The sequence below is a fragment of the Lepidothrix coronata genome, unplaced genomic scaffold, assembly GCF_001604755.1.
Source record: "Lepidothrix coronata isolate B3197 unplaced genomic scaffold, Lepidothrix_coronata-1.0 Scaffold223, whole genome shotgun sequence".
Taxonomy (NCBI): Eukaryota; Metazoa; Chordata; class Aves; order Passeriformes; family Pipridae; genus Lepidothrix; species Lepidothrix coronata.
Window position 1 is genome coordinate 744,557 of NW_016690403.1, and position 23,414 is coordinate 767,970.

General features: G+C 42.0%; 1 protein-coding gene across 9 annotated transcripts in view; it reads right to left on the bottom strand.

Annotated features, from left to right (window-relative positions):
- The window catches only part of GABRB2 (gamma-aminobutyric acid type A receptor beta2 subunit), a 159,660-nt gene that overhangs the window by 44,046 nt on the left and 92,200 nt on the right, over positions 1–23,414 (bottom strand). For all 9 annotated transcript variants that reach the window (XM_017833868.1, XM_017833866.1, XM_017833869.1 and 6 more), the window contains one exon: positions 8,978–9,060. In XM_017833868.1, the coding sequence (XP_017689357.1) occupies positions 8,978–9,060 (83 nt within the window). The remainder of the gene's footprint in view (positions 1–8,977; positions 9,061–23,414) is intronic.

Sequence of the window (23,414 nt, forward strand, 5' to 3'; positions counted from 1 at the left end):
TCATTCTCATAATTATTTAGGGCTTACATTCATCCTTCCTTTGGAAGCAGTTTGTAATCTATTCTGAACAGCTCACTAGGGATGACAGTGCTCGAGCTGAGAGCTGAGCTTACTCCTTCGAAGGTCACACGCTCTCGGAATAGTCAATATTCACAAGCAAATTTGGAAATTTGGAGATATATTTGTAACAACAGAATGACAGGCCTTCGATACAAGGTATTACCTCCTTCTTAACAGACTGAGTTCATTTTTGGCTGGTCAAGTGGCCTCATGTGTTGGCTCATGAACGTGTGGAACCAATGATGGCATATTTTCAGTCCCAGCTGGAGCATCCCTAGTGAGCTTTGTTCTACCTTCTGGCTAAAATACTTGCCACAATCATCCAAATCCCTGAAGGAAAAAAGGATTTAGAAACAAAACAAATTCAAAAACAAAAGCACACAGAACAAGCAGCTGCTCTAGGTTGTCTAAATCCCTGTATTTAAGGAAAACATGCTGCATTCCAAACCACAGGATTTCTCCAGTAACAGCAAGTGAAACCACAAAATGGCTTTGTTCCTGTGGAACCTGACACCCTCCTCATCTCCAGAGCCACGGTAACACCACAGGATCATTCACAAGAACACTTCCCTGTGCCAAGAACCAAAGGTACAGGAGTGGCCAGAGGAGCCTGGCTCAGGGCAGGTGCTGGCTGATGCTCCAGCAGGGCACACAAGTGCACCAGCCCTGGCAGAAAAGCTCATTTTCCAACTGCACATTTCATACCCAGAAAAAAAAGGGCTGCACTCCTCATGAAGCAGAAAAACCAGAAAAGCTGCTTAGAATACAGCATTGCTTTATGGAGTAGTATTCACAGGTACAGCAATACAAGAAAGCACTTGTTTAAAAAATCAGCTAAGGAACATTTTACTGTATTTAACTGCCTACTTTGCTGCATCCTCTTCATTACTATTCTATCTGTAAACCAGTGAGTTTATCCAGTGAGGAATGAGCAAAAGCAAGATCATGGTTGATTCTATCTGACCACCAACACCACACTGGACAGGAATTGTTCATAAGACCCAAGCTCAAGTTTTAATCAGCCTGGAGAGCTCCCTGTAGTAAAAGCAAACCAATTTAAGAAAACAGGAAAACATGTGAAGATGCCTGTTCACATATGGCCATTAACACTACGAAAATCATCCTTAAATGATAATTACATCACTGCTTTTACAATTTGATGTTCTGCAAAACTACAGCCATACCATTTGTAACAGGTATATCGACCTCATTTATCAAATATCTTTTATTGAATTCCTTAAAATCAAAACCAAGTTGGCATCCAGCCACAGAACAAAGTCTCCCTGAGTACAGTTTCAAGGCCAAGTAAGAGCTAGTACATATGTAAATATGTGCAAATAGGAGCTCACTGTTCAGTTACAAAAAGACTTATCTTCAAAAAAACGTGACTGGAAGTCTGTTCATGCCTCACTCAGCAGCACAAATCGACAGAAACATGCACAGTACAAATGCTACTTACATTTGCATCACTTTCAAGATCCCCATTCAAAATAAAGGGCTTTTTTTAAAGTATGATATTTTTAAATATATAATTTTGTATGTAAAAATAGAAAAATTGAAACACTGACAGGCATTTTGATCTCCCAGTCATCTTCTCTCAGATTTCTAAAATTTCCCATGTTTTGCTGTGTTCAGAATTCCTTTACACTCATAATGAAACACACAAATACAACAGTTAATAGCACCATTTTATTTTTTTAAGAATGCTACCATATTTAGCAGACACCTTGTAATTTTACAATGAAAGCAAGTTTCCCACAGCTATACAATAAATTCCACAGTAGTATCACCAGTACATGAGGAGTCATTGAAAGGGGAAAAAAAAAAGGAAAAAGGGGTGAAAAGAGGGAAATAGGGGGAAAAGGGGGAAAATAAAGAAGGGGAAAATAAGAACGGGAAAAGGGAAAAACCGAGAAGGCTCTGATGTACACAGCACACTACAGAGTAAAATGCATATTTTGGACATAGTGAGATAGAAGTTTTTCTGCCATCATGGAAAAATGTTAAACCCGCTGCTTTAACACCATCTTCCCATAAATGAATAAAAATAGAGATAGTGAAAAGATAATTCTTCTTGGAGAGCAAGAGAACAGACTCTGATGTTGGTTTTACCAGAGAAAAATATCGTGCATTTACCTCTAACATTGTTGATCCTTCAAGACTTGCAGAAAGTTGTTGTTGAAATCTGAAAGGAAAATAATCCTCTAGTTACTACACGTGTACAGTGCCACCACCACCTGCTACAGCAACAAAAGTGACTTACAGCATAAACACAGTGCACTTGCAGCACTTTGATGCTCCCCGGCACATTCCTGTTAACTGCACGTGGAGAATGAAAAGGTCCTTGCCATGGATCCCATCCCTGGCACAGTAATTGTGACACAACAGAGACTCACCAATGTCACTGTTTACATCACTCATTTTTGCTCTGCCAAGAAAAGAAGATAGAGAGGGACCACAGTAAAAAGAAAAAGAAGAATCTCCCCAAAACAGTGATAGATTGTGTGTTAGGAACAGGTTACAAAGGTCCAGACACAAAAAAAAACCCCAAAGGAATAAAACATAATTCACAAGCAAAACTGTTCCTTACCAGCACTTCAGGATGGCTCAGGCTGCCAGTGCCACATCTTGGTCCTGTGTAACACCAGCCCTCCAGAAGCACGTGCTGAGGAGCCCCGAGTGCTGCAGGCTCTGGGCACCAACAAACTCCTGTTCCCTTGCAGAGTGCTCCGAGGTCACAGCTGAGCTCCCTCAGGACATTCAGGTGCCTGCTTTGCTTCTATGAAACTGGTTCCCACAGCAGCCCACAAGAGGTGTTTGCCTTGACTAGAGCTGTGTCTGCTGTTGAACAAACACTCACTTCTCATTCACTGTCAATTAACTGTTCAGGAAAACCAGCTGAAAGTGGGGATTTTACCAGGAAATTGTTGTGTGAGGTTATGCAGAACCCACCAAATACTCAAACAGTCATCTCTGACACATCAGTGAAGTGTCTAGATTCATTCAGTACTTGATTCCATCCCAGACCACCACTGTTCCAAGGTGTTATTTCAGTGCTGCCCAGTCCCCTGGAGCACAGCACCAACACACAGTGTCAGAGTGGAAAGGCTTGTTCCAGACACAGAGCTGAGCACTGCCTGCCATCAGCTCCTTGTTTGCTGTGTTCTGTTCCCCTGTCTCCATGTGAGATTATTGCCTGGGCTCAGGGAACAAATGGAACTCTGGCTGCAGAACACATCAGTCCCAGGATGACACAACCTGAACGATGGCAAATGCAAGCAGTGGTTGCTCTGCAGCTGGAGAGCAGGAATATGACACAGCACAAGTTCCAAAGCTGTTGCCTAAACAAATGTATTTCCAATATATTCCTGTAAACATGATATTCATATCTGTGTCCCATACACAAGAAAGACAACTTGTATGTTGTGCAGTCACAGAATAGAAGGAATTGCCTTTAAAATGTGTATAACAAGAAACATGTTACTGAGCCAAACATCACAATGAAAATTCTGAAATCATTATCCAGGGGGAAAGAACCCCTATTTTGAGACTTTTTAAACCTTAATAAGTGACTGAGAATGACAAAGTATTCAGAGACACTTCAGTGGGTGTGGTGGGAACAGGACCTGTGTATGAACGAGGAGAGATGGAACAGAGCACACCTCACGAGATCACACCTGCAAGGAAAACCAGAGAGTTTAACTCCCAAACTGCCTCTGTCAAACAGCACTGCTTGCACAATGTAGTGATTTATTCACAGCATTCTCAGCATATTGTCATTCGGTTCCATGACTTACATTTTACAGCCCAGGTTGCACAGCACTCAGACTGTTTCAGATTAGTACCAGCACACACTTCTTCTGGGGCAGAGCCAGCAGGTCAGGACAGTGGAAACCACACACACAACGTGGCCCTTTCCACAAGTGCAATTCCACTTCTTCACCCTCAGGAGGGTCGGGCACTGGAGCCTCCAGAGGTTTCACACCCTCCATCCTTGGAGGTTTTCTAGACCAGAGTGGCCAAAGCTCTGAGTGACTTGGTGTGACCCCAGAGCTGGCCACGTTCTGAGCTGATTACAGACCTCCCGAGGTCTCTTCCATCCTGAATCATTCCTGAATATACCTTGAAATGTAAGCACATATTCATCTACTGAGTGACTTCTCTTTCCCCACATAAAAAGCAACACTGAAAACAACAGACCTAAATTATTATATAAGAAAAAAAGGGGCAAAACCAACCCCCAACTCTTTTATAAATACAACATAAATGATAAAGACTATAATCTTTATGATTTCTCTCAAACACTTAGACATCCCCTTCCTTTGTTCATCCACAAAGCATATTTTGGAGGCTACTTAAGAGCAGTAACAGTATTACCGGTGTTTCATTTTTACTCAGAACAAATGCACATCATGAGAAAGTTTATCTAAGAGTGACAATTTTTCATACATAAAAGATCTCTTGGATTTCCATCCAAATAATTTTCGACAGTGTGTCAGATCCATACTGAATACTCTGAGTGGCATATGTATCAGAAATATTTCTAAAACTAGAACAGTTTTCTTGTGTAGACTGGCCCACCAATGCCACGTCCCAGCCAATTTGCAATGGCACTTTCTCACATCAGTTATAGTGGTGTTAGACTGATACAAGAATTAGCCAGGGGATAATTCCCCAGCACTACCAGAAGTTTGATAACACTAAGCCTGAACCCTTTAAAAATTATTTACTATTGTCATAAGCAACACTAACTCTGAAATCGACATTTAGACATAACAAAATGGGACGGTATCCAATAACAGAAAGTAGCTTTTATTTTCTAAATACAGGTGGAATTTGATCAGTGTGAACTGCCAGTACCAAATATCACTGAGCAACTGAACCAAATTAACGTGTTTCACAAAGCTCTCATCATTAGAAATGCACAATATATTGATCAAAGCAATGAAAAGATTATAATTTTTAACTTTGCCAATGCTTCCACTAATTCAATTTCTACTGTGTTATTCCACCAAAGTAAAATGTTTTCCAAGCTTGTCTACTTGAAAAGCCAACCCTTCTTTAACCCAAATCTAATGTCATAATCAAAACAAAAGATTATTTTATGATTCCCTCTGGCTTCTACTTGCTGAAACAAAACCAATGAAACTGTTTTCCTGTTCAGTGATTGAAAATGCAGTATGTTGTATTTGAGCACCAGTAGGAAAAAGAAAACTTGCAGTTTGGGAAAAACAAAACTAAATCACTCAAACAAAAAACTCCACCCCGATGGAGAACAAAGATTCCTCTCTGGAACAGAGGCCTCTGAGGAGGGTTCAGCTCACGTTTCAGAGATGAAGCTCCAATTCTCATTCTGGAAACTTGGACCAAATGGAGCAGTGTCAGGGACAGTGACCCAAGTCCAGAGCACCCTGCAAACTGAGTTCCCTTGAGAGCAGGAGCCCCCTGAGCACTGTGACCCCTCCCCAGTCCCTGCTGGGAGGGATCTGCCAGAGGCTCTGCCCTCAGCCCAGTCTGGGCACTGCTGGTTTGTGAACAGGCCACAACTGCTGGTCAAACTCAGCTGAATCCACAGTTTTATGACAACTCAAAAGTTCATTTTCTTGTCCTTCCTCCTGAATGAATTCAGCATTAGCAGAACTGTTGGAGCTGCTGTTTTCAGCGGCCAAGTGCAAATCACATCAGACTGACAACAGACTCAAACAACCGCCTTCCTGTTCCTACAGGTTTTGCACACTCATCATAAAAAAAGTCATTCCTTAATGTATGTACTCTAATTTGATAACAAAGGACAATTACAGTTACCCAAGAAATCTACTTCTCCTTACTGAAACATCCTGATGAGTAAAAGAGCATCTGAAGCCATAGGAGTGCTTACTTTTTAAATTCCAAAAGCTAATGTTTCCAGACAGATGCTTGTCTTGGGCTTTAAAATTATTGGTAAATAGTTAATAAACTAATTTTTAAGATAAAAGGCTCAACATTTTGACACTATTTCCTTGGGGAAGAGCCATAACATAAAGGGGGTTTGGCCATTAGCTACATCTTCATAGGTTTCTCAACTGAGTACTTTTTGCTTCTTTATACTCAAAAGACATCAGGAACAGACTATAATCTGATCAGTGGGTAAAATGTGAATCAACTACGTTTTGAATTCTCAAAAGGAAAACTAATTTATTTCCTTTAAAACAGTGAGACAGATGCTGGGGGGGGAAAGCATCTTAAAAAAGCATTTCCTATCTTAGGAAATAAAATGACTGTAGGAACATATTTGAATTCTCTTCACAGGTGTGTGATCACTACAAGATAATCATGGTTTACATTGTCTTCTGAAGCAAAAGACCTGAGGTCAAGTGATTCCAGCACCTGATCAATATTACCATTTCATAAGAGCTGGAGCATGTTGAAGAAATTATTTCATTTTGAGAAAGGTAATAGAGTAGTTAAGGAACACGATATCATGGAGAAGAAGGCATTGTGAGCTCTCAGTGCCACTTCCATCACTTACAGTGGCGTAAAAAAATATTTTTAAAAGAAGAACCAAACCATATGTGCACTGCAAGGAACATAATAAAAATAAACTACAGTCTCCCATCACACACTACACAGACCTGAGATATGTAACAATATATCAGATGTCTCTTCAAACAGCACTTACAAATATTTCTTTTTCTTAAAGAAGTCACCAGTTACAAAGTATTCAAAAGGATATCAGACCTACAGAAAAACATTTGCCTACAGTATGTTATAACACAGATCCTAAATAAAAAGTGAATTTACCTTGTAAAATCCATACCTTTTCAAAACAGGCCTGTAAAGTGCCAAACCATCAGCCTTCAACACGTCCACATGATTTCTTGGATATAAGATTATTAGAGTTTTTGTTACAAATATATTCTTTTTCTTTCGGAAGACATCTTTCTGCAGCATCAGAAACACCTTCCTGGACATGTCATTTTTTCCTCAAACCTTAGCAAATGAATTTGGTTCTTTCTGAATATGGACTCTTTGAACTGGGCCCTTTTTGTTTCCAATAATCTCTCCATAATAAGAACAAATGTACTCTAGTTCGGACTGGCTATAAAAGACAAAATGCATTAGAAGTTTTAAAACCATGTGTTTTGTTTCTGTATCTTTATGATTCCATATATTCTCCATATTCAACTGCAGAATGATAAAAAAGGAAAGAAAAGGCACTTCAGTCTATATTGCCTGAATGGTCCAGGGCTGGTAAGCAGAGTTTAGATATTCCTATATTGGATTCCCTTTTAAATTTAACTCCAGGTTGCTTCAAAGGCTGAGTGTGTTGCAGAGCTCCTGTGGAATTCTCTCCTCATTTGCAAACAGTGCATCACCTTGTTTGTGCTCTGAGAGCTCCCAGGACGTGCTGCTGCAGGGATGTACTGAGACAGAATGAAAATCAGCAAACACTTCCCTCTTGCCTGCCTGCAGGGTGATACATTCTGGATGTGACTTGATTTCCAGCCTGAAAGCCTGACCAAAGCCCCCAGCTGGGGCTGTGTGTGTGCTCCCAAAACCTTCCCAGCACTGGTTCACTTGTACACAACCCACCCTGGTCCTGTGCACTGATGGGCTGAATTTCCTTCCTCTCTTCAACCACCCAGCAGAGTCACCTACCACTGGGATTATTTTAGCTCTTACTGAATCATCCTATCTGCACACTGAAGAGGAGTCAAGGATTTCCTGTTCACTGCCACTGTGCATTATGCCACTGAAATTATACCTCTTCTCAACATACTTGAGATGAAATTACTGGGGACAAATAAAGAACAAAGGATCTGTCCCAAGAAGCCACACTAAAAGCTCACGTTGCCAAAATGGACAGTGTGGCTACAGATCCAGAATTCACCACTGTTTGCTAAACAGTCTAAGTCCCTTCCCACCCTCAGTGCTGGATTGTCACAGAACCCACATTAGGACATCCAAACACTGATGATGAACAAGACAGAAAAGGGGCACTTGGATAACAGCAGCTCCTACTGACAGAGGAACATCCTTTCCACAAGGGCCATGATGCCAAACACACTCAGCTGAAGAGACACAGGATACAGCCCAGGTTTCATTAAAAAAAAGAAAAAATAAAAAAAAGAATGGCTTTTAAGATTCTAACCATCAGTAGCCCAAAAGTCATGTGTTTCCCTTCCCACTTCTGTGGAAGTGCCATGTTCCCATGGCATCTCCTTCGCTGAACACCCAGCCCTGGGATCAGCACAGTTTCTTGCCTGGCATCGAGCACATTTGCCAGGAAGCCTTGCCCAGTCAGCTCCTGGAGTTGTCCCATGTGTCCCTGTGCCTCAGTTCCAGCTCTGATCCATGGCCAGAGCTTCCACCTGCAAAGCTCTCCAGGCTCCAGCCAAAGGCTGCTGTCAGTTCTTTGCAGCACCTTAAATGTACTTGTGAAGTCTCCCTGAGCACACAGTGTATATAAACAAACTGCCTTACACGTGTTCAAAGTTTAACTACAGCACAGTGGTTAGGGGAAAAAAAACCACAAACCACCTATTTCAAGGACAGTTGTAACCTCCTGCCTTCATTTATAAATGGAAACAAGCTGCCACACAGTTCAGCAGTAAAGGAGGATAAAGAACTGATAATAATCCTTGTGCTCCTCACATGAACTCCAACAAGGCACTTGAATGAGACTTTTAAAGCTGTAAATTGTCCATCAAAACACAGAATAACTTTTGCTAATCCCGGTGCCACAAATTACTAATCCATCTGGAAAGCTATTTTTTTCTCATGTGTTTACAAGGATCTAAATGTCATCAGACAGGAAGAGAACTGGGTTAGCAGCATGTTAAAAAACCCCCAACAAAACCACAAACCCCCAACCCGACAGAAATCAAGCCTGCGAAGCAGCGGCCCCCGAATAAGGAGGATTTGCACAAGTACTTACAGCTCTCAATCTCCAGCGTGCAGTTCTGCTCATCCAGGGGGTATCTGCGCAGGTCCATCATGCAGGCAGCTGTCGTGGTGATTCTGGGGGGGAACACAAGGGCCTGTTAACGTGTCCTGCTCCAAGCTGCCCTTGATCCCCCTCACTGACAGCACAAACTGTGTTTCTCCACAACTGAACTCATGCCTGGCTCTGCTGGAACACCACACTGCTGCTCACCTGGAAGCAGGGCTGTCCCAGTGGGGTCAGGCCAGGCTGGGCACAGAGCTGGCCCTGGCACGAGGCTCTGCTGTGAGCCCAGCACAGCCTGGCCAGAGCAGGACAGAAAGGAGAGCACTGCACAGCCCAATTTACAGGCTGGCTCGGAGCTGAAGGCTGACCAAATGAATTAGCTCCAACCAGAAATTCCCAAATGAGGAGGGCACACACCCCCAAAATGGGACCCAAGCTGGAGTGGATGAAGTGTCCATAGCAAACACCCCAAGAAGTGACAGGATCAGCAGCCGTGTCTTTGTCAGGTCTACATGACTTTGTGAGGTGGACATGAGAGACTGAGGGACTCAGCTGCCTTCTCAAAATCCTGTCCCCCCATATGAGGGCTACTGGTCTTTCATAGTAAGTATTTAGAATATTCAATAACTGATTAAAAAACTTTTTGTACATTCTTTGTTCTCACAAAACAACTTCAGAGAACTCTTTCATTTGATGGACGCCATACTTTCTCCTTAAATACCTAAGAAAACTACAGCTGCCTGCTAAAATTGACTCCAAATTTACTTCAGCAATTGTTTTTGTGAGGCACTTAAAAATCTTCATTAGTACCCTTACTGTCCTATCCAACAATGCTTTACTGTCATCTCCAGGAAAAAAAATCCCTGTATATTCCTTCAAATAAAAGAGAACAAAAGCAGAGGTAAGTTATTCCTACAAACACTGTCCTGCCTCTTGTCAATCTGGACAAGATCTCTTAATGTTACATTTTGACCATTCCCAGGTACTGGGCTCTCCAAGAGAAGGGATCCTTTTGGCACTGAGTTCTTTCTTCATTCAGTGTAGGGACACTCACAGAACTGCTTTGGAAAATACAATGTTTTCAACTGCTGTGGGTCACCACACATGCTTCAAAAGAAAGCTTCCTGGGCTGGACAAAAGCAAGGGAAAAAGAACTTTGGCTCCACTCAGCGAAAGCCTCCCAGCTTTTACCAAAACCAGCCTGCAGAGGAATACATGTTTGTTGACAGCAAATGGAGCAAACAGCAGCATATATTGTATGTAAAGACAACCTCTGGCAGTTCATACTTGGTTCCTTATTTTTATATTTAGAGGAAAATCTAAGGAATTGCCCAGTTCCAGTATCAGTGTAAGACTGATTATTTTTGGGAAAACTTCAAGAAAGGCGCCAGGGAGACCAGAAAAAAATTACAGCTCATGTTTTTTGTTTGATTATGGGGGTTTGGGGGGAGGTTTGTTATTTTGTTTTCCTCAGTATTTCTATATCTATGTGTATGTTACAGTCAGGAATTTCAGAAGAATTTCAGTAGTTCACAGAGGAAAAGGCAGGAGCCCAGATTTACACCCGACATTTAAACACACACAAGAATCGTGGTCAATACAAACGTGGTTCACTACTAACTCTTCTAACAGCTTTCTCTGCACTAAACATTTCCCACCAGAGTGTACCAGATGTGGGGCTTCCCCCCAGAGCCAAGGCCCTGTCCTGTCCACCCCCAGCACAGTGTGTGTGTGACTGATGGGAGCAGAGCACCCCCAACTCTCACACAGCTGCTGAAGCGTTTGGGGGGCAGCAAATGCCACGAACGGGGCTGAAGGCTGCAGACAGGGAGGATAAAACCTCTGGAGGGAACATGATCAAATCATTAAAAGAGACAGTGCCTCACCTCACCAGAAAGCAGAGAAAAAAGGGGCATGGTAATGGAAATGGTTAGTAAAGCAGAGTTTGAATCAAGCCAAAATGATATATTTAATTCAACTTGCTTGTTCATTCTTATCCATAATACAAATCCATTGAAATAAAATGTCTGTCATTTCCTCTCCTTGTACATGTCTCATATTTTTTACCCTGACTTCTCACAGTTATGGTAAAGTAGAAGAAGTTCTCTTTCATCTTTATAATTACTTAAACAACAAAACTACCTTTTGATAATTCGTAGTGGTTTGCAATTCATGGTGAATAAGTAAATCAAATTACTAAAGCAAGAGCATGCAAGAATTGCCACCTCAGAACACTTTTAAAGGCAGGACACCCGACCCAAACCTTTTCAGACAGAGTTCATTACAGCAGTTGGGAGCGCTGGAAACAGGCCTAAAGCCTCTTTCCCAGAGCAGAGATACTTCAATTTTCATAAAAGGACTGAAAATACTTGTTATACAGCCTGGAATAGTGTAAAAAATATAATGTTGTACTTTGCATAATGTAACCTTGAGAAGAAACACCAAAAAAGTGAAAGCTTTTAAAAAACAACGCTGTGAGTGGAGGCACTGCAGGCACTGGGGATGAACAGAACAGCACCCAGAGAACCCCTGGATGGTACAAACACCCAGCACTGCCTCACACTCATCTCCATCTGCTGTTAGAGGAAGAGATAGTTATGATATTTGTGGTATTTATGATTCCTACAGTGAAAACGAGTCTTCATCTTCCTCTTCCATGCTCTGTATTTTGAATGGAGACTGATTACAAAGCACAAAAAAAGCAAACCCTGAAGCACCACTAAACTGACTAAATGAAGGATTATGGAGACCTAAAGAAAACTTCATGTGTCCAAACAAGCAAAGAAACCTGCACCACAACTGACTTGCAAGGAAAGTTTGCTGTCAATAATTCAAAATAATTCATATAAACTATTATTTCTGAGAAAGCTGAAAATCTGCTCATCTCCAAACTTTGGGGAGGTTCTACAATTCAAATAAGAACTGGAAATTGGCACTGCTCCTTTCACAGGCCAAATGTGAAGGCCATAAAGAACTTTTTTTAAACACTTCCAAACTTAAGAGTGATGCAGAAATTAATACCCATATTATAATACCATCCCAGAAGTCTTAGTAGTTCTTATTTTTTAGTGCTATGGAGGGACAGTTTTTCAAAATCCTACACATTTTGATTTTCTGACAAGTTCAAGTGGGATTTGAAATTCAAAATAGCAACTTAAACAGTTCTGACATCACTAGTGAAGAAAAAACAGCACCGGAGGACAGGAGAGCAATGCCAATGACATGTGGAGATGGACAGGACCCAACTCCCTCTTGGAGCTGCAGAGGCTCTGCAGCTGTGGAGAATAAGCAGAACAGAAACTTCTCTGTGCCCTGGACGGCAGCAGCCCTGCCCTGTCATTACAGGATTACAGACACTGCAGAAATGCTGAGCAAGAAGGTGACAACTTCAGAGGGCTCTTCTGAGGGACTATGAGAACCTTCCAACACCCCTTTTGCTCCAGCCCTGACAGATCGGGGGCCTGTGGAGTCACAGACTGAGCTGAAGCCAGGAAAATAAACAGACTGATACTTTCTTTCTTTAAATATTTGCAGGTACATCCTGCTGAAAGCAGCCTGAGGTTCTGCCTCAGCTTTGGGTACCTGAGGGCAGAGACTCCCCACGAGCAACACCAGGAGCAACCCAAAGAGCTCCCAAGGTAACCACAGACTGGATCTCCTTATCAAGACTTTATAAGAATCCTCTGCTCACACTGACTGGGAGTCAGAACTCTCTGCATTATTCACTGAAATCAAGTACTGCAGCTCAACCCACTGTTCACCTCTGCTTCTTGGAAAAAGTCCTTCTGCAGACAGCTGGAAACCATCTGTGACAGCAGCAGAACCAGCTGCAAATACAGGGAAATTCTGGGAACAAAACTTCAGTGTGATAAGTCTCTCTCCTGGGCAATACTGGATTTAGACACATGTCAAGGTTGTTAGACATACTAACAAATCTACTTTTAAATTAAAATAGATTTCTTGCTAATTAGAGAGTTCCCAGAATTTTTCCTCCTCCTGCTTATTCACGGAAAAGCTTCCCTCGTGTGATCATAGTTTCAGAGTTAGCTATAACAAATGATAAAAAATAGTGACATTTCTACAAGTTCAACATCAAGTCTAAACATTCAGCTATTGACTACTATAATCTTTCAACTGTAAACAGCATAGAGAGTTTCTCAAAGTAGCTTTACAGGAAAAGAAGAACAGTTTTATTGAGGCTGATGTCTCTATCTGAGATGAAATGATATGCACATGCTACCCAGAATCTGTAACATGCTGTCTCCTACCACCACTTCTCAACATTTCTGGAGTATTCCAACCCAAGTGCCAGGAGCTCATTTTCCTGACTCCATTAGGAGCTCGTTATCTAATGACAGGCAGGTATCTCCCCTTGTCTCTGTGCTGTGCAATCCTTGACCAGCCAGGTGCTCTCTGCAAGCACTCAGTGCATTTGTTAAAGCCAGAAGGTACAGCCAGAGCACAAGGTAAGAATGTGAAGGATGTAATGCTAAAGCATTTGCCAGTTGCAACACAAGAAAGGAAAAGCCAGGAGCTGCTAAACCCCAGCGAGTCCCCCCCAGGAACTGCAGCCTCAGTGAGCTGTGCTGGTGTTGGTACTGCTGGTAAAAGCAGCACAGCAGATTTTTAAGAGGAAACTAAAACCCACGTGCCTCTGATCTTCCTGGGAAGAAGCTCTGCATTTCCCTGCTGCTGGACAGCCTGTTTTGCCATGTGCATCCCCACAGGGAAGAGTCACGGAAAAATGGAGAATTTGGCTATTATTTCATAGGAAAAGAATTCTGACTCAAAAGAACCACAATTTTCTGCACATTTCCATGCAATGTGCCCAATTTCCTGCTGTACTGCCATATAAGTACCTTTCTTTAAGTGAGACAGCATTTCCTACTATCTTGTCCCTGTGTCTAAAACTCAGTCATAACATCATGTTCATAATTTAAACCCCTGCAAAAAGCACACATCACTCTGCAGTAAAATCTTCTGCTACAATAAACTCTGCTTTAGACTGAATTTATTCAAAACTTTTCTCTGAAGTAATATGTTCTCCTCTGGAAAATAACACCCACATAACATGGCAGAAGAGCTCAGAGGAGCACTTCACAGTTTTAATATTTTATCGCTGCGAAATGTATCCTTGTCTTTCAGCATTCACTTCACTTCTCCCTTTCTATAGAAATAAATAAAAGGCAGAATGCTAAAACACTGCAGGACTTACAGAAAATGAAACCATATGAGCATGATGAGTAGTATGAAACAAGCATCCTTGGTATGAAGACCTAGTACATCTCCACTTACACAGAGTTCACAGTCCTTTTACTTTATTAACCATCGACCCCACCGTCCTGGGGAGCCCCTTCCAGGGGGGTCAGTGCTGACACCACCTGAGCTCCTGCACCTCCCTCAGTCCCTGGGGAGCCCCTTCCAGGGGTGTCAGTGCTGACACCACCTGAGCTCCTGCACCTCCCTCAGTCCGGGAGGAGCCCCAGCTCCGCAGGATGAGCTCCCACAGAGACTGCAGTCACTGCTCCAGGATGTGCTTCACCTGCACTTTCTGTGCATTTGATTTCTGCCAAGTCCTGCCCTCTCAGAAAACGCCCCCCGGAATGTCACCAGTGACCTGCCTATTCCGGGAAACGGAGTGCAAAGTATTTCCACTGCTCTGGAGAAAGGAAGTTCTACTCGAGTTAAAAATTAATGTGGAAGTCAAAACAATCTTCAGTAAAAAAGGCACATTCAGTTTTATGATTGCAGCTTATTTAGTAATTCTTACAGAAGTAGTAAGATTAGAGCCCAAAGCTCCCTTTCCTCTCTGGCTTTTGTGAGTCAGACAGCTCATTTCCCAGAGGAAAATGTCAATAGAAATAATAAATTTAAGTGGATTCTTCGTAAGCAGAATCACTCTCAGATCCAAAAAGGTGGAAAAAGTCAGTAAAAGACCCTCCAGCACAGACCTGAAATTATTACATTTCTTTCAAGAACCTTTACAGCAAAGCAGTAACCCATAAAATTCTAATCCTTGCAAAACTCTGGGACAAAAGTAAAATGAATTCTCCCTTTCCTAAAGCAAGAGTCACACTTTAAAAGCAATCAAACGGGGAGACAGTATGAAGGCAACCTGTGCCAAGCACAGTACAATAACAGACACAGGTTATTACTTAATAATTCAATTCTTATTCGACACTTATCTGCACAGCCTGGCATGCAAGGAGAGTTGGGCTGCCCCTGTGCAAGATTTCAATTAGACCACTTACTCTCTGTGCCTTTTTTCCCCATTAGACCATCTACTAAAAACCTTTGTAATTCTAGCAAAAGAAAATAAAAGCTCACAAACATGTAACCTCTTTTCTCTTCACTCTCTCTAACAGAACTTCATCAGGCTGGGAACGAAGTATTTACTCAGCTTCTCTTAATTTCTTCTTCTACTTTCTGTCCATAGACAACCTGACCTTCCTCAAAATGCCTCAGTAATGGTTTCAGCAGATGTCAAAGCGGGTGGTACAAACACCCGGGGGTTTCCTCACCATGAGGAGGATGAGTGAGGGGAACATCCTCCTCCAGGAGATGAGCAGCTCCATCCCCGTGTGCCGACACTGGTGCCCTGGAGCTCCTGCCTTTGGCCAGGCTGTGCCCAGTGCCCATCTCTGACCCTTCCAGAGGGCACTGCACTGGGCACCTCACCAGGAGCAAATCTGGCACGAACTGAGAGTAGGGTTTGTTCTGTTTTCCCTCGTGTCAAAGAGGATGCTCTCCCTTTCCCTATTCCCTGAATAGGTCTAAAACCAAACTGTCCTTCACCAGATATTCAGACTGAGAAAACAGGCTGAGCAATCCCCCAAAATAAGAGCCCCGGATTTCCTGTGTCATGTGGAAGCAAATCCTGAGCTCCCCCACAGCAGCACAGCTCCCTCTCCCCTGGAACGTGCTCTTTAGGGCCTCACAGTGCTCTGGCAAAATGCTGCTTCTGTCCTCTGGTACCTCCTTCATTCTCTACCTGAGAGATGAGCCACTATCAAACCGTAGAAAATAATTTTATTTTTTAAAAATGTCCATTAAGAGCTGGAAGCACAGGCAGGCACTGAGCACTTCAGAAAGAGAATGATGTAGCTCAAATCTCTGCTGTCCCCACCCTCCTCTTCCCTCCTGCATCCTGTAGGCTCAATACTGAGCCACAAGCAAAAAAGAGAAAGTGCCCCCTTTGGTACTACTGTTGAACAAGCTGATTAAATCTGCTGTGATCAGTCCCTACAATAACCCAAATATCCATGTCACTGACTATTGCCAGAGGATCAATATTTTGGGCACAGCAAGAGACGTATCCAAATGTGTAATTTTGCCCTACTGACATCCTTTCAAATATCACTGTAATACCAACTGTCAATAAGGAGAGAATACAAACAAATACCACAGATGATCCTAGAGATCCAAAGCATCTGGAGTTCATATACCTCACAAATATGTTCACACACTCATATTTACATAACAACATAAATGATATTTGTTCCTTAATCATCTGTCCTCGAAACAAGCTGGTTCTGACTTGCAGGGCTTAGCCCTGTAGCTCTGTTTTCCTTTGTTTTTTGTGGCCAAATCCCATTCTCAATCCTGGCCAGACAGGCCAGTGAGAACTGGGTTTCAGTGACTGATAAGTATTACATATCACCTAGGCTGTTAGCTTTGATTTTACACAAATCTTTATTATTGATCATTCCTCAACTGTACTTTACTGCTGCATCACCCAAGTCAATTTTTAGATTTAACAGAGAACAAATTCTGCCCACAATATTATTGTCATGATACCCCAATGAATACTTAGCGCTGATCTATACAGTTTCATTCCTAAGAATCTAATTTTTACCAATGTTTTTCTCTAATTTCTTTATATTATTTGATCTACTAATTCCTGTAACCAATACAATGAATAATAAAACTGTTAACAACAAATCTAACATCTCAAGTGGTTTTAGGTTTTAGTTTTTATTGCAAAAAGTTACCATTATGTGACTACAAAAAAGTAATAAATGCAATTAGACATCAAATCCTACACTGAGTAAATAAGATGATTTCTGATCATACTCCCTCTTTTCTTTCCCCTGACAAATAGTTCTACTGACATGATACCTGAGCCAGTAGAATTCCTTTTTATTTTCACAATGAAAAAATAAATTACTTGGTACTGCCTCCCATCACATGCCAGGTGTCACACCTGGCCTCAGTGCTCTTCTCATTTTGTTGGGCTTATACCTCCCATTTCTTATCTGATCTATTTTAGACACCAAATAGACTTATTGCTTTAATACATTATTAAAGCAGCAGCAATATTATTTTGAAAATGGGAAGCCATGTTCTCCTTGAACGTTTCCAAATCAGATCATTTCAGATCAACCAGAACATTTCAGATCACTTCGACTTTAGCTAAGAGTTCACTGGATGAGTGAGAGAAGCACAACAGTGAGTCAAACCTAATGACTAAAATTACCAGGCATCCAAGTGAACTCCAGCTTTCTTCTTGAAACCCATTTCCAAAGGGAAATCTCTTTCTGTGCCCAAGTTCAGATGTTCAGTTACAACCTTCCTCTTCCTCATCTTCATTTCAGAATGTTCATAACTTTGTTCCAAACAGAAACAGGAAAACCACCCCAAAGATTTCTGGCATACCAGCTGCACCATACTGGCAAGAGGCACTGAAGGCTTGATCAGAGCTGTAACCCTCTGAACGGTGGAAATCTAAACAGAAAAGCTGCACAGGGGCTGCTTTGGGATATCCAGTCAGTCCTTTCCTGTTCATGAAATAAAACCTTTGAAACTTCTCAGTTAACTGGATCTCAGTGGCCAGAACTCTAACGCATACACTGAATTAAAAGAAAAAAAAAGAGGAACCTCATCCTAATTACCATATTTTGCTGCAAAATATGCTTTTTAATAAATAGAATCTGTATTCCCTTAAGCCAAGCTTCAGTAACCTTACCCAGGTCCCTTCTCCATTGCAGTGCCAGTACGATCCATGGCTTTGTGCAGTCAGCTGTTTGCATGGGGGATCAATAAAGCCATTAGATTGGGAAGATACTGGATCTGACCTGCCAAAGAGCCTGAGCTGACTCTCTACACAACACCATTAGCAAACAGTGTACGACCTGAGTATCAGAGAACCCGAGTTCAACTGATTCTAATCAGAGTTTAATCAGGTCTCTGCTTTCCAGACTGATGCAGACAGGGGGTATCACTCCTGGCATTCTGTAACACTTCACACTGCAGTGCAAGTTCAATCAATACATAAGCTACACAGGAAGGATTTCTTTGTACTGTGTATTTTTACAATTTAATTTAGAAAACGTGTCCCCCACTGCTTTCCATGAACCTTCTCTTCTCCAAGAAACAAGAGTAGTTCACATTTGAGGCAGGTGAAGAGTCAGCTGAAAACTATCAGTCCTACCCACCACAGCAAATGTACATCTGGTGAGAAGTTAAATGCTTCTCTCAGATATGTCAGACCTGTCCTGGACCCATTCCCTCAATTCAGGGAATTTTTAATGTGATCATTTTGCTGTAAAAAGTGCATATTTTTCCTTTCTTTTTTTCCAACCAACCTCTAAAATTACTCCTATGCTTTACCTAAAAGTCTTTCATACATTAACAATCAGATAGCACATGCTAAAACTCAGTAAATCAAATGCAGGGCACTGGAAGCATTTCCCTGATTAAATGCACAGGAGCTCTGAGGTGACTGCAAACAAACCCTGGCACGGACCTGCCGGTGGGAGCAGCACTGGCACAGCAGCACTGGCACAGCAGCCCCAGCACGGAGCAGCTCCAGGCACAGCAGGGCTTTGGGGCTCTGTGTCCTCTCCTGTACATCCCCATCCACCCTGAGCCAGGCACGGAGCAATGGTCATCCAGCCACAGCCCTTCTCCAAAGCCCTGGAATGCCAGCACGGTGGGCACATCCACCCAGAGTGGGGGAGTGGAGCACAGTGCCCATGAACCAGCTGGAACAACACCTCTGAATGTGTTCAGTGTACAGGGATAACAACCCCACAGTAACATCACCCTCGCTCCCTCCCTGAGCCCCAGTACTTGTGGGAAATATGCTGGAAGAGCTTCTTAAAGATCACTCCTGGAGAAAAGCCTGAGCAGGGATGGGCACTGCAGGTGAGCACTGCCTGCACCATGAGGTCAGGAGGAGAGGACACTGTCACGACACAGCCACACTGCCATGGGCAAGCAGGGGTCCCAAGAGAGAAATATGGAACAATTAATGAAAATGATCTCTGTCATGTCTTGAATGGGTAAGATAATTCTGAGTGAGCCAGTCCAGCATTCTCATCTCACAATATGTGTTCTCAAGTATCTGGTTAAATGCTGTGTAAGGAGAAATATCCATCTGTTTGGGGGGTTTTTGTTTGTTTGGGTGTTTTAATTGTCACAACATTTCAGTATTTCAGATAAAAGTTTACTTTCAGATATTTCAAGCACTGACCAGAATTCATCACTACTGTCATGTGTTCCATATGTTGATTTAACCTAAAGCTAGAGCAAGTGCCTCTGCAAAATCTCTCTTATAGGTGGCAAATCTCATTTCTAACCGTAGACCAGAAATTTAGCAAACAATGTCAGCAGTTTAATAACCCTCTTGTTAAGGTTAAATGTTTTTCCCCAATGCCCCTCCAAGCTGACAAATGAGAAGACAAATCATATGAGTGTCAGCACTGCACCACAGAAGCTGTTCTTTGGAGTTAAGTGGAGTCTGCTTTTACTGTAACCCACATCTCCCAGAAACACAAACATGAGGTAATAACCAGATCACTCAAAATGGCTGTACTTGCCAGCATTTTCAACAGTTAGAATCTCAAATTTTGGATACTGAAAGTATGCAAGGAGGGTTGTGGTGCAGCAGATCTGCCTCATTGCTCAGTCACCTTCTAATCAACTGATTCAAACAGAACTTCAAAAAGGTATTAATAACTTCTCTCTTCTTGGAATAGCAGAGACACTCCTAAATTCAGAATACCAGCACCTTACTCAGAGGGCAAACTCCACATCCTGCAAAGCCTTTGTATTTTCTGTGTTAGGTAACGAGAACCACGTTCTGGGGCAGCCCAACTCTGGACGGAGGAAATCCAAGTTCCCTTCAGGTCCTTTCCACATCTTTTTAGGTCACTTCTTCATTCACACTTCTCCCTGTTTATATCTCATGGACCTTGACATGTGCCAGAACAGCCCTCAAAGTCTCTCTCTCTCTCAGCATCACTTCTCTGGAACTCAAAGGCTCATTACCCTCTCGCCCCCTCCCCTTGCAAGCAGCTTCAAATAGAGAGATTTTCATCCCTGTATGGCCAGAAACCACATATATGTCATTGATAAGGAGACACCAGGGGCAGAACTCACTGACAGGAAAAGAACCATCCTCTCAGTTTGCAAAAATAACAATGAACTTCCTTTGACTGTACCTGCAACACAGGTTCTTTCCTAAACAAGCAAAAGCTCAATAGACCAAACCAAATTGCCCCAGTATTTGCAACAAATGATCAGAAACCCAGCAGTGATACTTAAAAGTAAATAAGCCCTTAAATTATGAGTAAAATACAAAAACTCTGTGACTTCCCTAAAGAACAAACCCCAAAAATGTTTGAACACAGAATTACTGATATTATTGTGTGAAAGAAGCAGTAATAGAACATCTGGGGAGTAGGTTGGCCATGACAGACAAAATAACAGAAGAAACGAAATTTTAAGGAATTGTCTCTATTAGTTGGGCCTAAATTATCCCTCTGTTTCTTGCAGGCCATAAGAATGGAGAAATGTATGAGTAGGAAAGAAAGGCAAAACAGCAAAGAAAGCAGTAGAAGTATTTACTTTCCACATGTCACATACAAATTACACTCGGGCTCTAGTGATTGGAAAGAATGATTTCAGTGAACCCTCAGCACCTGTGAATGGTTTCAGTGAACCCTCAGTACCTGGGAATGGTTTCAGTGAACCCTCAGTACCTGTGAATCTTGGCTGAAGTTCTGGTCAGGTCACAGACTGAACACTGTGAATCTTCTGAAGGCATAAAGGAGGACTTACAGTTCCACACACAAACCAGGCCCTGCAGGTTCCACATGTTGCCAGCAGGACTGAACAGTCAGTGCTCCTGGCTGGGATTTCCCTGAAGGTTTCAGGCAAAGCTTGGCACAGGTGTGTTTAAAAGCAGAAAGTGCCCATCCCAGCTCTGCCTCAGCAACAAGATGCAATCAGTGTTGGATTTAAAAGGCAGGTGATGAATCACAAATCTCCATAACTCAGGAGATGGCAAGACACCCTCTCTGCATGGTGTAAATGTCACGAGAGGAGGAGATGGAAAGCCAACTATCACACAGCTCAGCCACTGCCATCTGCACCATTAATATATGCTCTAAGCAACAAGGGAGTAGGAGGAAAAGCATCATCACTTATGACTGTGTAGTCATTAGCCAAGATCCTAATCTTCATCAGACAAACCAAGTAAAATTCCCCAGTTCCTGAAGCTGTCACAGTGGCTCCAAAACAATGCTCTAAAAATGAGCCCACTGGGTTGGGATGAGAACCCTGCATTGGAAGGAGCAGTTAGGAAGCAGGGGGAGGGTATTTTCATTACTACTTAATATTGAAAATAATACGGAGTTATGTTCCAATAGGGAAGGGGAATGTTTTTGCTACCATTGACCCTGTGTGCCAACACTGAGAGGGACTTGTTTACCCAAGTGGAAACTCTCCCATGTTGCTGGGTATAGAATGTCCTCACTAAAGCTTTTCTAGTAGATAAATCCTCTGATGCAGAGCTGAAACCCTGTTCTCTTAACTGATATCCCACTTTCAGAATGGAAGACAATAGATTATTTGTCACACTAGGCCAGAACTATCAGGCTCTTTTAAAAAGCACTCAGAACATTTTATTTTCCAGGGCTGGTAGGAGCTGTTGAACAACAAATAACTGCAAGGAATAAAATTTTTCACTTGCTCATCCCTGTCAAAACTAATGAACATGAACGAACCCTCACAACCAATTCCATTTCTCTCAACCAAAATGGAATTCTAAAAGTCTCAAAGTATAAGAATACTTTATTTCTAGAAATACCCTTTGGACTGTGGCATGGGCACAATACTAAATTTGCCACATTCCCACCCCCATTGCCACATCCAGGATTACAGGAGTGGTATTCAGAGCTATTCCCAGCAAACCCTCTGGGATTATCAGCTTGGCCACAAGTAACATACCTAACATAAGACAAAACCCAATATACAGATCCAAACAACAGCCTTTTTTGCTACCTATTGCAGTGACAAACAACTTAAAAAAAAATATCTATGTGAAAAACCTGCTTTATCAATGTTTTCTTTCTTTCATAATATTCAGTCATAATTACCTTGCCTATCTGAAGCTGTACAGCTCAGGTACTGCATCTATTAGTCATGTATTTCCTAACTGCCTATTCTATTGATCTAATATCCATAATAAGGTTCTGTAATATCTATAATGAATAGCAGAGGTAACACTTAATATTTACTTTCATTCTTGACATTAAACAATATTACTCTCCACGCCCTTTTACTTGTCCTCAGTTCTGTGGGGCAGAGTCCCCACTGCTCACAAGGTCAGTGCTTTGTTCAATCTTACCACTACTTCCAGAACCAGGACACAGCCTATTTTCCCAGCAATGCTATAAATCACAGATATAGATTGTACTGAAATAAAATGGAAAGATTAACCTTAAAGAAAATTAAAGGAGGTGAAGCAGACAAGCTGTGACCAGATAAGACAGCTGGAATAGGAGGCAATCCTTCAATACATGAAAAATACCTGCAGTACTCATGGAAAAAAAATTAACACAGAAAAAACAAAACAAAACAAAATAAAACAACAAAAAAGAAAAAGCCACCAGAACACCAACCATACCAGCACAGGACTGGACTCTGAGACATCCTCACACATCACACTTCAGATGGTTTTGGAAATAATGTGAAGTGTTCAGTATAAGAAAAGAAAGGGTGCCATGAGGTAAGTTTGAGTCTGTACTGAAGCAGGAGCAGAAAAGAGATGGAAGGAGGCCTGACTGAGATGGGAACTGCAGGTGCTGCTGATTCACTGCAGTGGGACCCCACCTGCAGCATCAGGGGGTTCCTACAGAACCACCTGGGCAGGGGAAAGGGTTCCTCCCAATCCTTGGGTACAAAGATCTTCATACTCTCAAACAAATGGATTTTCATCTCAACTGGAACTTGCCTCCTCAGATTTTTCAGTTGTTTCTCTGATTTTTTTAAGCTAAAGAAACACTTTAAAAACATCTTAACTCTGAATCCTACGTTATATGTATCTGGAAATTACCTCAGGACCCTTTAAAATAAGGCTGAGTATTTTGTATTTGTATTATAAAAGATATATAACTGCAAATTAGGAACACCTTTCTGA